The sequence below is a fragment of the Esox lucius genome, chromosome 24 (assembly GCF_011004845.1).
Source record: "Esox lucius isolate fEsoLuc1 chromosome 24, fEsoLuc1.pri, whole genome shotgun sequence".
Classification (NCBI taxonomy): domain Eukaryota; kingdom Metazoa; phylum Chordata; class Actinopteri; order Esociformes; family Esocidae; genus Esox; species Esox lucius.
In genome coordinates, this window is record NC_047592.1 from 16280313 (window position 1) to 16294957 (window position 14645).

The 14645-nt window shown below is 40.2% G+C and overlaps 1 protein-coding gene across 10 annotated transcripts; it reads right to left on the reverse strand.

Annotated features, from left to right (window-relative positions):
- Positions 1–257: 257 nt before the first annotated feature.
- Positions 258–14148, reverse strand: LOC105028172 (ubiquitin carboxyl-terminal hydrolase 47). 10 transcript variants are annotated; one of them, XM_034290599.1, is made up of 14 exons: positions 9158–10205; positions 8411–8476; positions 6919–7049; positions 6714–6810; positions 6470–6585; positions 4522–4592; positions 4275–4400; positions 4107–4193; positions 3841–3969; positions 3319–3447; positions 2923–2960; positions 1549–1583; positions 1221–1334; positions 258–626 (listed from the first exon to the last, which is right to left on the reverse strand). In XM_034290599.1, exons 2-14 carry the CDS (start codon positions 8416–8418, stop codon positions 430–432), a joined length of 1278 nt encoding a protein of 425 aa, XP_034146490.1. In that variant the 5' UTR covers positions 8419–8476; positions 9158–10205; the 3' UTR covers positions 258–429. The 10 variants fall into 10 exon arrangements, 8 of the variants coding, with proteins under 8 accessions (XP_034146490.1, XP_028973389.2, XP_028973388.2 ...); XM_029117556.2 differs by lacking the exon at positions 9158–10205 and adding exons at positions 7489–7663; positions 13584–14148 and having other exon boundaries at positions 516–1334; XM_029117555.2 differs by adding an exon at positions 7489–7663 and having other exon boundaries at positions 516–1334; positions 9158–10202.
- Positions 14149–14645: the final 497 nt, after the last annotated feature.

Below are 14645 nucleotides of genomic sequence, written 5' to 3' on the forward strand. Positions count from 1 at the left end.
ATAGCTATATAAACCTCCAGAATATATAGGAACGTATATACCCTTACAAAGAGTAGAGCCCGCCATTATTTACTACACTGGTCCCTAGCATACTCTTTAACCCACACGGAGGTGACTCATGACAGAAATACAGGTGCAGGATATTCAGAGTAAAGGCTATAAATCTTACACTATTTATTAAACTTTGCTACCAGTGTTGTAAATTGTCATATTCAGGTGTAAAGTTTTAGAATCAGAGATTAAATCAGAGACTGATATAAAGGAAGGAGGAAAGTTTTATTTCAATGCACTGTACACATTCAGTATGCATAACCTCCATTGTCACCTGGTGTGCCACTGTGCCAACTACCACGATTGGAATGAGAGCTACTGTATGTCTCTTGTAATCTCTGTGTCTTGTTAGAGATGTCTGCCTGGGGAGACGCTCCTTCAGACCACATTTATGAAATAAGTCTCCATGCACTCAGACCTCTTCATTGCACCTGGGGCAGAGAATGTTCTGAAAGCTTGTCTTTTTGTGCTCCACCTGTTGGCCACAGGTGCGACAGGCAGGAACAGAGGAGCAGTGGGAGACCCCCTGCAGCTGGGGCAGTTCTTCAGCAGTTCTTCGGTACTTGTTGATGCAGCTTTCATTGCGAGTGTTCAGAGTGCAGGGCACAGGAATTATATTGGGGTCTGTAAGTCTGTATTCAATACCAAAAGACCACTGAATAAAACTTAATATAATGAATCCTAGCATACCTATTACATTGCACTCTTTGCCTCCCTTCCTCAGGTCATTTCCTTCATTCCCACAGGGAGTCTGTCAGGTCCCAACTCAGCCATATGTTCAATTACTCTTTTACACTTGACAAGTTTTCTTTTACACTCATGAATTCCTTTTCTACACTCTTCAATTGCTCTTCTATTCTTTTGAATTCCTTTTCTATATTCTTCACTCTGTCTTCCATACTGTCCGATTCCATTTCTATGGACTTCAAACCTTCTTTTATACTTTTCAATTTCTCTCCTACTCTTTTCAATTTCTCTTATATTCTCTTTAAGTCCCTTCTTTTTCTCTGTTGTCATTGGACAACAATTGGCATGATGACTGGCCTTTTCACCACTTCTACTGCTGTCTTCACAGGTCTTTGATTCCACATGTACTCTCTCCTGTTGTACTGATATACTCTTAGATTCCATATTGATTATTTCCATTAATTTCTCATTCATTCTCTTACATTGTTCTTTTATTATTTTCAGTTTTTCCTCTATGTTCTTCCAGTCCTCTTCCATACACTTCAATTCCATTATTCTCTCAATTTCTTCCTTTCTTGGTTGATCTGAAATACATGCTTAAAATTACAGGGGAAATTAGTTTGACTGTAGTAAGTCAGAGAGAGTTAAGATGAAGGAAACATATTTAATTTTAGCCAAGGACACTCGGGCTACACATATAAATGGATCAAACAGGAACTGTTGAAGCCAGGAAGACTGAAAACAAATAAGATTAATGATGTTATTTTAAGGGCTGACTGTATGTCTAGAATTTTAAAACAGTTAACTTACCCTTCTGGTACATAAGCAGATACGGACTCTGGGATCTAGTGAATAAAATAATAATACATAAATTATAAATAACTGAAAAGGAACCAGGAAAGCCTAGTACACAGATTAGAAGGGATGAATGTTGTCCCAGGAAAGCAACTTTTACTTCAGCTATTAGATTTTTGCTAAAATAACATGGACAACAGAATGTTTATTAACAGAACTAAAGTGTACTCTTGTACACAAAGATTACTGTAGATGGCTAGCTAAGAGCTTTACAGTACCTATAATGAAAACAATGACTCCAATCACTCCATGGCCATGGCTTCATTTCTTTAGAAAACAATAATAGTATAAAAGGTTCATGTAATACAATGATTCTTTTAAATATTTCAGATTCAGAGTGGATACATATTGTTGTGCGACGCCTGAAAATTACAGAGTGGATAAAAGTACCAGCAGGGCTTGCTGGTACTCGATCCAGCTCCGTATAGTCTCCAAATTAAACTTTTGCCCCAGCCATTACATTTTTGCTGAAATAACGTGGGCAACAAAAAGTTTATTAACGGTACTAAAGTGTACTCTTGTACAAAGACTACTGTAGATGGCATACAAAAACAGTTGAACAGCTAACCACTACGCTATGTAAACTATAACCACGAGGAAATCGAAAGCTTTGTCTAAATCTTAAATTGCATACTACTTACGATGTACTACAAGTACATACTTTGGATAATGGTGAAGTACTTATGCTACTGTTTAGTATATAGTAAGCTAGTATTCCAGTATTGGGACTAATTGGGACATACTAACTCGTCAGAAAATTGTGTCTCAACATCTTGCCAAGTTTGTATATTTAGCTAGACACCATTAAGCATTGTGTTAAACTGACTAACGTTTCTTATTAAGTTTACTTCCCCAACAAACAACATCTATGAAATGCATGGCTTTTGCCACTGAATGTTTAAACAGTTAATTAGCCAGAAATTATGACACACAATAACTATCAATATAGGTGAAGATAACTTACTTTTTCATCAAGTGAAAAGACAAGAGAATCGTGGAAACCCCTACTCTTTTACGGAGCAAGGGGTTGTGATCTAGATCAACCCAAAAAGCATGGATGCGTACTTCAAATATCCACCAGAAATAGTCCCAATATAACTGTAAACTGTTTTACTTTAAACTTACTATTTAACATAGCTACAGAAGATTGAAGCCAGCAAAGTTTCTGTCCATCCTGAACAAATCCAAATGCACACTTTGTTCTGTCTGCAATGTGGATCGAACACTGGTCGCCTGCATGGGAAGGCTCCGCACACACGGTCCAGCAAAACACAGTCATATCAGAGCCTGATGTTTTTTTAAACACAGTACCTCAAGTGGTGATTTTACCTTTCATTATCCACATGGCTGGTTGATTGTTGACTGGCCTGTAGGAGAGGAGCAATACACATTAAAGAGATAAATCCTGGCATTTCAAGTATAACATTGTATTGCTGGAGTCCCTCACACTGTACTTTCTTTCGTCAAGGTTCCAATTGGCCCAATAAGTAATTCAGTTCCACTAGGCTAAAAACAGACCAGTTGCCCAAAACAGAAGGGTTTCAATCTGCTCCTGACTACAAGAAGTAGAGAACTATATATCAGGAATGTTGTACTGGTAAGGCTGATATAAAACTCTGTTAAGGGTTGTGTCTATTCATGGTTTTCTCATTATATTCTGATGAGACGTCATATTTTAAACTAAAATGATCAGTATTCAATGTAATAAAAAGAGATATACTTTACCAGTCGGACATATGTGTCATCAAAGACATACCAGTTGTGATCCTCATAGGACCTGATTGTGGCTGTGTAATGTCCACCTCTTAGACTTCCCACATGGTCCACAACCGCATAGAGCTCATAGTCACAGTCCTGTTCAGAGACAAAAGGTCGGCGATGAACAGGAAAATCAAGATATAAAATATGTTTTTGGAAGGGGGAAAGACCAGTTGTGAGAAGAGATAACCAAATAATCGGTTTTAGTTCTATTCTACCTGTTCTATTGCAGAAAAAGAACGAAAGACACATCCTAACAAGTTCAAATATATTCAAACGTGTTGCCAATTTGAGAATATTTTAATTCTCCATTTGGTGTAATGGTGCTGGTAACAACCTATAGGACAATATACAGAAAATCTAAAAGTAAATTTGACAATACATTTATGTACCATACAGAAAGTGGTGAGCCTATGAGCTGCAGGGATAGGAGTGTTAAGAGAAAAATCCTATAGATTAATAATATACATAGAGAGTATCTTCAAAAACCTTTATCTGTAATGTGTGAGGAACATCCACACTGCAGTCCTTTTTGACATACGACCTCCTGCGGTAGTCAAACTCAAACCTCTTGAGTAACAGAGTGAGAATCTCTGGGGGCTCCACCATCTCACCTGCCTGGGTGACACAAACATCAGTCCTGATGAGTGTAGCCAGGGGAACAGTGTCACGCAGGAGCTACCGTTACCTTCCACAAAGAAACGCGTTATCTTTTTTGTGGGAAGATATTGTTTTTTCTAAAAATCCTAACTCACAATGGTTGCATGTGTTCTTTCTTCACATTGGTCACAGTACATCTCACTGACGATTGAAGATTTGAAAAGCTCCTCCAAACCTTCCATCTGTGGCACACACACAATGTTCTTTAACATTCCATGCTCAAATTTTTTTTATTACAAATACATAAAGAATATTTTGCTCACCACACTGCAGGATTTGTCTGATGAATGAGCCAATGAAAGTGGCAGAGTCCAGAACGGGCCAGTTACATCACTGACCTCATGACCTTTTGAACATCTGGTAGTGTGTCTGAACTGTCCTTTAAACATCTAAAGCCATAAAATGAATATCATAATATTAAGGCCTTGTTTTGTCTTGTAAAACATTGTATTTGTAAGGTGATCAGTTAGAGGTGGTCCAATAACATCTCAGTATAAATAATAACACTACCTTAGACCAATCAGGATTGACCATGCTTAAAAGTTTCTCTAAATACTCTGCAGCATCACGTTGCTCATGCACTGGTTGGTAAAAAAGAGAAGAAAAGAAAATGTTGAGCTATTTTATAAGGATAACATTTTTAACCTATATATACAGTGAACTCAAAAAGTAGTGGTAATTGTGACACTTTTGTTTGGAGCTCTCTGTATTCCAGATTTAAAAGTATACTATAACCATGAGTTAAAATGTATATAGAAGGTCTACACACCCCTGTTTAAATGCCATGTTTTTGTGATGTACAAGAATGAGACAAAGATAAATCATGTCAGAACCTTTTCCACTTTTAATGTGACCTCTAATGTAAACAATTCAAAGGAAAAACAATCTGAAATCTTCGAGGGGGACAAATGAAAAATAAAAACCTTACAATAACCTGGTTGCATAAGTGTGCACACCCTCTTATAACTGGGGATGTGGCTGTGTTCAGAATTAACTCACATTATCACATAAATTATCACATTCAAACTCATGTTAAATTGAAGTCATTAAACACTTGCCATCATTTAAAGTGACAGATTAATCACAAATACATTTCAGCTGTTCTAGTAGGATTTTCCTGATATTTTCTTAGTTGCATCTCAAAGCAAAAGCCATGGTCTGCAGAATCAGAGGGATCTCATTGTTGAAAGATATCAGTCAGGAGAAGGGTACAAAATGATTTCCAAATCATTAGATATACCATGGAACACAGTGAAGACAGTCATCATCAAGTGGAAAAGATATGGCACAATAGAGACATTACCAAGAACTGGACGTCCCTCCAAAATTGATGAAAAGATGAGAAGAAAACTGTTCAGGGAGGCTCCCAAGAGGCCTACCGCAACATTTAAGGAACTGAAGGAATTTCTGGCAAGTACTGGCTGTGTGCTACATGTGACAACAATCTCCGGTATTCTTCATATGCATGGGCTATGGGGTAGGGTGGCAAGACAGAAGCCTTTTCTTACAAAGAAAAACATCCAAGCCCAGCTGAAGTTTGCAAAAACATGGAAAATGTTTTATGGTCTGATGAAACAAAGGTTGAACTTTTTGGCCAACATTCCAAAAGGTATGTTTGGCACAAAATAACACCATACCCAGAGTGAAGCATCATGCTTTGGGGCTGTTTTTCTTCAGCTGGAACCGGGGCCTTAGTCAGGGTGGAGGGAATTATGAACAGTTCCAAATACCAGGCAATTTTGGCACAAAACCTTCAGGCGTCTGTTAGAAAGCTGAAGATGAAGAGGAAGTTCACCTTTCAGCATGACAAGGACCCAAAGCACACATCCAAATCCACAAAAGCATGGCTTCACCAGAAGAAGACTAACATTTGGCCCAGCCAGAGCCCAGACCTGAATCCAATTGAACATCTGTGGGGTGATCTGAACAGGGCTGTGCACAGGAGATGTCCTTGCAATCTGACAGATTTGGAGCGCTTTTGCAAAGAAGAGTGGGCAAATATTGCCAAGATGTGCCATGCTAATAGACTCCTACCCAAAAAGACTGAGTGCTCTAATAAAATCAAAAGGTACTTCAACAAACTATTAGTTTAAGGTTGTGCACATGTATGCAACCAGGTGAGTTTTGTGAGTTTTAAATTAATTTATTTTTTCCTCAAAGATTTCAGTTTGTTTTTCAATTGAATTGTTCATGTTACAGGTCACATAGACCTGTAACATCCATCCCCCGCCCCTGCTTAGACTGCTGCCCCCGCGACCCGGCCCCGGATAAGCGGAAGATGATGGATGGATGGATGGATGGATGGACAGGTCACATAAAAGGTGGAAAAAGTTCTGATATGATTTATCTTTGTCTCATTCTTTTACATGACAAGAACCTGGCATTTTAACAGGGGTGTGTAGGCTTTTTACATCCACTGTATATACCTTTCTCAACAGGTTACCAACATCAAGCTCACCGTTTACAATGCTCAGTGTAGGTAAGATGTCCTTTATGTTAGTTTCTTTCGTCTTTAAAGTCTTGAATAGGCTTTTAAGCTGAAAATCAACAGTCTTCGGATTTTTACCAGAGTGACTGTAGAGAGAGGTGAGATATAAATATTTTCTTATTACATATAATTATATATTTAAAATATTGCTTTAAAATATTTATAATTTTGTTACAGTAAGTGGGACTCAATCCAGTTCAGAAAACACCCAAACCTTTCCACAGCCTCTCTGAAGCTTTTGGTCATGAAGAGGACCTGCAGAACACTGTTCAAATAACATGTTGCCCCTTGATTAACTAAGCCTTTGTATTCTAAAATCAATAAAGAATAGAGGATTATTGTAGTGCCATACTCAACCACCACATGTCAGCATGTAGGCTTATAATGGCCCGATCATAACAGAGGATCTAATGGCTTACCAAAAATGAGGTCAAGTTTCCTTCTAAACCTCTCTACAATGTCTTCATTGTATCCTTTCTTCTTTGGATGACTGAGCTGGGAATTCATCTGTTCATTTTTTTGTCTGAGTAATAAATCAATATATAGGTGCCTGTTGCAGAGAAAACATGAATGTTACAATGTAAGACTACGATTTAGGCCAATCTATTGTAAACACATAATAGCCTAACATTAACCTTTTAATATTTTTTTATTACGACAATAATATAACAATTACATTATTACAATTGCTGTAACACAAAGCATATAACAACAATAAATACAACAAATAACAATGTTTGCTCTTAATAATAATATTTTTCTCATCATCAACATTATTATCAGGTTAAATCTGCATCAAAGACACATGAGTAATATGGAAATGTCATCTGTAATAACCTCAATCATTAATTTGCAAATTTCCCAACATGCAAGCACAAATGAATGGTCTACAATAACAAGAGCAAAACAGTCAGGCATTGTATGTGGCGGATCTGTTTAAAAAAAATAATATATACACTATTCTGGAAACTCTATGCATTTTGACATACCTTTTTGCTCCTTTGACCACGGATAAACACTGGACAAACAAACCCAATTCAACTCAGTGAGAGCCTGATAATTAGTTAACAATTTGAATCGGCTGTGCTTGTCCGGGGCTAAAATGAAAATGTGTACTTTTGGGGGTACTTGAGGACCAGAGCTGGGAACCACTGTGCTTAATGTCTAAAATGTGATAGAAATGATGGTCAGAGAACACACAAATGAAATGACACAAAAGGTTGCTGGCCTTAGAAAATTATGCAAAGACTATACAATATTGCTATATGTAACTCTCCTGACAATACCAATCTCCACTATCAGTGCAATATTTAAGAACTCTTATACTAGAGCTGCAATTAACCTGCCTAGAAAAGGACTAGGGTGTTTTTCCCCCAGGCACAGTTATAATGGAATGAGATATTTATTTCACAAATATCACAGCTGGAGAATTGCATATGTTAATTGAATCTTGGGGTTACCACTAAGTATCCAGAACAAAAATTAGATGCCATTATTGGACAACTCTACACTCATAAAGACATAAATGTGGGACTTTGATAGGAACCCGGTTTGATGGTCAGATGAAAGTACAGACTTTCTTCTGGAAAGATAATCAAATAGTTTCTTGGCATGGAGATGTCATCTTATTGTATGGATTTTTTCCTCCAATCTAAATTAGTAGATTTTTTAAATGTGTGAACAAACTGACAAACAACAAAGCCTTTCAAGTTCATCTTTACCAAGGCTCCAGGAATTCTAGAGGGCACTGTATCAAGTGCATAAACTAGCTCTGATATATACAATTTACTAAATTGATATTAGAATAACAAATTGTACTACATTAGTACACACAATTGGCAATCTGTAAATCACTGTAATACATATTACACTAAGCATGTGTTATTCTATAATATCCTTTTTATCACTCACCTCAGCATCCACCTGATCCCTCACATCCCTCTGACAGTCACCTGCCTTTGGCTCAGACTCTCCCTGCTGAATTTGTCAAATAAGACAGTCAGACAAAGTGGACTGCACTTGTCTAAACATGTGCAGTCCAAGTAGACAGTTAATATCTATATCTGTTATTGCTCCAGTAGTACATGCACCATTGTGACATATTGAATGTTTTTGGTAATGATGCCTAAAGTGCAACTTCCATTTTTGCAAAGAAATCTATTACAGATGCCTTTCTATTCACGTAAGAGCAAGCTGTTATTCACTGTCTGCAAAGTACACATTTCACTAAGTAAATTTCTCTTTCCTTGGACAGACTACTAGTTAAATGGTAAACCATGAAATGGATTCTTGGAACCAATTTTTTTTCTCCATAGAACGCAAGTGGAATGGAAAATGGACCTGGCCTTTGGGGCTTTAAAATGCGAGCTGGAGGAAGACAAAAACGAAAATTTCTGGATCTACCGCATACAAACGAAAATGAAAACGTTACCATATATTTTTTGACTTCTACCAACGAATTTGTCTCCTCTGAATATCGTCCCCCCTGTCCGAACATACGCCTATGCACAATAATACATTTTCAAGAGTAGCTAAAGTTATTTAGCGTGAGGACGTACCCTGACTACTGGTATGTACGGCTTGTTTACTCAATAAACGTTGCAGGTAGAGCCTGTAATACGTGAAAAAACACATACGCGTTTGTTTACAGACACTTACCGATTTCACAGATTTTTACTATTCGAGAAACACAGCAATGCTAGACATGCCTTTTCCAAATTTCAGTTTCGATTTACATTCAACGTAACTGCCTACCCATTTGCGAGCAGATATAGCACTCCTTGTGGAGATTCAAGGAATTACAAATCTGGCCACTGAGCGATGGAGAACAAAAGCCAAACGGAGCAAGATTTACGAAGAACCCAGCAGCTACATGCAGTGGGCTGTTAGGATGGTTGAGTATATGCATTTCTTTAAAATAACAGATGCCTGCTGGGTTATCATTCCCATATGAGGGCAGCTCCTGTTCAGCCCGGTTGAAGTTCTTCTCTGTCCTGGCAGCACTAGGGAAAACCCAGTATCCATCGTACCAGGACAGCTAAGTCCCTGTCCATCTTCTGAAAATGTCTCAAAAAACCCTCTCTCTTTAAACGTTATTTTAATTACAAAGAATACATAAAAAATACCAGCCCTGGCTTTAAGTCATCTAACACTGCACTTGACATCCCCTGTACCTTCCTTACACTAACTAACATGTGATGTCATCTGTTTTATGGGAGTGGAGACATTATTTTCCTGCTCATGTGCAAAATTCCTAATTGTATACAAGTGATGGCCCATAGGGGGTTTTGACAAGATCTGTTACGACACTTGAGCCAAAATTATTTGGTCAGACTTACCTTAGCTGTACGTTAAATCTGGTTTAAAAGGGTGTTAATAATTATTGTATAAGACTATTTGAATGAATGATTGTCTCTAAATTATCTGGGTTTTTTTTACACAAAACGAACTATCAAATGTTCAGAATTGTACTCAGATGTTTTTATGTATTACTATTGTAACATTCCGTTTTTAAAATGTGCATACATTAAAATGGGTCTAAAATGTGTGTACATTAATGTGGGTCCCCTCAACTGGGGATGTCGTCGGGCGGTGGAAGGAGTACTTCGAGGATCTCCTCAATCCCGCCGTCATGTCTTCCAATGAGGAAGCGGAGGATGAGGCCTCAGAGGTGGACTCGTCCATCACCCGGGCTGAAGTCACAGAGGTGGTCAAGAAACTCCTCGGTGGCAAGGCACCGGGGGTGGATGAGATACGCCTTGAGTACCTCAAGTCTCTGGATGTTGTGGGGCTGTCTTGGCTGACAAGCCTGTGCAACATCGCGTGGCAGTCGGGGACAGTGCCTCTGGGATGGCAGACCGGGGTTGTGGTCCCTCTTTTTAAGAAGGGGGACCGGAGGGTGTGTTCCAACTATAGGGGGATCACACTTCTCAGCCTCCCCAGGAAAGTCTATGCCAGGGTACTGGAGAGGAGAATACGGCCGATAGTAGAACCTCGGATTCAGGAGGAACAGTGTGGTTTTCGTCCAGGCCGTGGAACACTGGACCAGCTCTATACCCTCTACAGGGTATAGAGCTGGTCCTAGGCGCAGCCAGGCCGGAGGGTGTCAGGTTTGGGGACCACACGATTTCGTCTCTGCTCTTTGCGGATGATGTTGTCGTGTTGGCCCCTTCAAGCCAGGACCTTCAGCATGCACTTGGACGGTTTGCAGCCGAGTGTGAAGCGGTGGGGATGAAAATCAGTACCTCCAAATCCGAGGCCATGGTCGGAAAAGGGTGGCTTGCCCACTTCAGGTTGGTGGAGAGTGCCTGCCTCAAGTGGAGGAGTTTAAGTATCTAGGGGTCTTGTTCACGAGTGAGGGAAGGATGGAACGGGAGATTGACAGACGGATCGGTGCAGCTTCTGCAGTAATGCGGTCGATGTATCGGTCTGTCGTGGTGAAGAAAGAGCTGAGCCGCAAGGCGAAGCTCTCGATTTACCGGTCAATCTACGTTCCTACTCTCACCTATGGTCATGAGCTTTGGGTCATGACCGAAAGGACAAGATCCCGGATACAGGCGGCCGAAATGAGCTTTCTCCGCAGGGTGGCTGGGCGATCCCTTAGAGATAGGGTGAGAAGCTCGGTCACCCGGGAGGAGCTCAGAGTAGAGCCGCTGCTCCTCCACATCGAGAGGGTTCAGCTGAGGTGGCTGGGAAGGTGTTCCGGTCCCGTCCCACCGGGAGGAGACCCCGGGGAAGACCTAGGACACGCTGGAGGGGCTATGTCTCCCGGCTGGCCTGGGAACGCCTCGGTGTCCCCCCGGAAGAGCTGGAAGAAGTATCTGGGGAGAGGGAAGTCTGGGCATCCCTGCTTAGACTGCTGCCCCCGCGACCCGGCCCCGGATAAGCGGAAGATGATGGATGGATGGATAAAAAAACAAACTGTTTTCAATTGTTCAATGCTTTTAAAACAAATTCAGCACTTACATTTAATATTTGATCTCAAATCCTTTGTAAGCAAGAACATATATACACCTTTGATGTATTGACCCCACCAGGCACTTGATATATACTCTGGCGATCCTCTTCCTGGCCTGTGCTACAGCCATCTTCAGGTGTCATTTGTTTTGAAGTCCTTTTGTTTAAAGATGAAGTTATCTTCAATCGGATTCCAATCTGGAAATGTACTTGTACAGTCAAGAACTTTCGACTATTGGCTCTTGAATCTCTGTTGTATTTTTGACAGTGTGCTTGGGGTGATTGTCCTGCTATGTGGTGAAGAACCACCCAATGACTTGAGGCATTTGCTTGTATTTGATAGACAAGATGTTTCTGTAAAAGTCAGAACATATTGTGCTGTTGCTGTCAGCAGCTACATTTTGGAGAGTAACTTGTTTGCACCTTGCATTGTAGCCTCTGTAATTCTTGTTTAAAATATTTGAAAATAACTGGACGGAAAGTGAACACAATCAGCTGCTGACACATCCCCTACCTCCTGGGGATTCCTTATCCGTCTGACTTTTACATTTTTTATTATAGTGAGCATTCTTTGATAATCTAATGTCTTGTTATGCCTACCAGGCCATTTATGATTTGCAAAGCTCACCAATGCTTTCCTTTTTAATGATGTTTCAACTGTTTTCAGTTTATGTTTCTAATGTTTTGGGTGGGATTTTTCGGGCTTGTAATGGCTTATGTTATTTATCATATTTATGTTTCTCCCAAAACATGTAAACAAATTATATCCCGCCTTCCATTACATTATTCATGTGTGAGACGAACCCGAACCCCCAATCTCAAATGGTTTGTCCCATATTGTTTCTCAGCCCAGGAGCGCGAATTACGTTAGGTAGCTTAATCAGTTAGCCTACAGTAAGAGAGACAGATAGGAAACTTGGGAAATTATGAAACGATTATATGTTAGCGGTGCAGCAAAAAGACGGAAGAAGGAGGAAATGTGTATTGCATTTGGACGGTGCTCAAGTTCACACCATCCAAATGAAATGTTTATTGTATTTGAACGACATCATTTTACACCATCCGAATTAAAAGTCTATTGCATTTGGACGACGCACAAGTGCACAAAATGCAAATGCAATGTGTATATATTTATTTATATATTTAATCATGTAATTATCCATTTAATAATGTTATAATTGTTTGCTTGTCTGGCAATTGAAATGCAATGTAGGGGTGGGACTTTCAGTATTATTGAGGTGTTCCCATTCCATTATGTCCGTGCACACTGAAAACACTAGGCAGTTGACACTCTACACTACTCTGCAACCAGCAATACTGACCTATGATCATACTGATCACACATGAATATTCCAGATGATGTATTTTCATGTACATTCAATGTACATTAGAATATTCCTTTGTCTGTACCGTTCATATGCTGTTGCGCCCCACCTCCTAGGGTATGGCTCATTTGGAGGTGGAGGGGTAACTGCCGGTGTGTGAAAGTGATGTGTGCAGAGGGGAGCATGCAGCCAACAATAAACTAGACCAGACACCAAGCTGAAAACAAACCCTTACCAGGAATTTCACTACATGCTGTACATAGAACCACACACAACCAGCAACATGCCAAGGGAAGACAGCGGACACAGGGAGAAGGGCTGGGCGAACGGGGTCCAATCAAAGAAATAAGGAAAACCAAGGCCTTAAGCTTCCCTGCACCTCTGTCTCTGCCTCCACACTCTAACCCAGAGGTCTCAAACCGGTTCCACGGGGGGCCATGTGTCTGCAGGTTTTTGGGTTTTCCTTTAAATTGGTTCCCAGTTCAGACCTAAACAACCAGGTGGGGGTAGAAACGAACCAATTAGTGACCTAATTAGTCAGTTAAGTACAAGGTGAGAGGGAAAACCTGCAGACACTCGGCCCTCCGTGGAACCAGTTTGAGACCTCTGCTCTAACCCCTATACAGAAATACAAGGGTGACACCCACTCGCATCTAACCTAGGGTGTTTAACAGAGGGTAATCTACAAGCGAATGTATACCCCAGGGTTTCATACCTATCCCTTCTCCCTGGAAAAAGGTAAGTGGGTGGAAACAGCAGGAAGGGCAAGCAGGCAGACAAGACAAAAGGCAACCAAAACATACTCCGGAACTGCTCTCTCTCTCTCCTGGAACACAAGTCCCTCATATACTGCCAGGCTTGATTGAGAACCGGACTCCAGAGGACAGGAAACGCCCAGCCTCATCAACAGCAACTCACCACACCTGCGAAAGACAGACAGACAAACCACCCGACACAAAACAACACTCTCCACAACAGAGATGGGGAGAAGCAATATGTCATACGTAACATATGCATACTACACTCACATTTTATCCATTATATTCAATGCTTCTACCCATATTCTTCATATTCCCCATCCTACTCTTTTACATTGTATATTATTGTTGTATTTTTGCTATATTTTTTACTTTATATAGTTCTTAATTCTTGCTACGTAGATGTCGGGTGCCATGTCACAAGAATTTCATTGTTGTGAGGACTTCGAAGGAAGGAGAAGCAGGAGAACGAGGCGATGTGTATTTGCTGTGTTTAATATAAAGACAGCGGCGAAGCTTAACAGCACTCTTTTTTCATAGAGAGACAATAACACACAAAGACAGGGGAAGCAGAGGGAGCATATATACTGGGGGGAATGATGAAGATGAGAACCAGGTGCGCTAAACGAAACACAGGTGAAAAGCATAATGAGATGGACGGTGGTGTCAGAAGGCCGGTGACGTCAAACGCTGGAGCCTGTCTGCTGCAGGGGGAGGAGAGGCAGCAGAGGGCGCAGTCGTCACAATTGTGCAGGAGGACGCTGTATTATTCGGTGCATTTGATAAATAAACTTTGAACTTGAACTACAGTAGTTGAAAAACTTGTAATAACCCAGAGGAATATCTGACTAGTAGTATTGGCGAGATTGCCAGGTTAACAGATACAGATATTGATGATGTTTTGACAACATTTGCAGGGACAATAAACTTGGATGACAAGATATGAAGTGCTGGTCATTTTCATCTCACTCGATGTTATGCCACAAAGAATATGACAGATTTTTCTCCATAAAACATGCAAGGCATTTTTCCAAAATCACAAAGCACATCTTGCTCTCTTTCTAGACAAACTAGTTTTGGGAGTTAAAAGAAAACATTTGCATTATT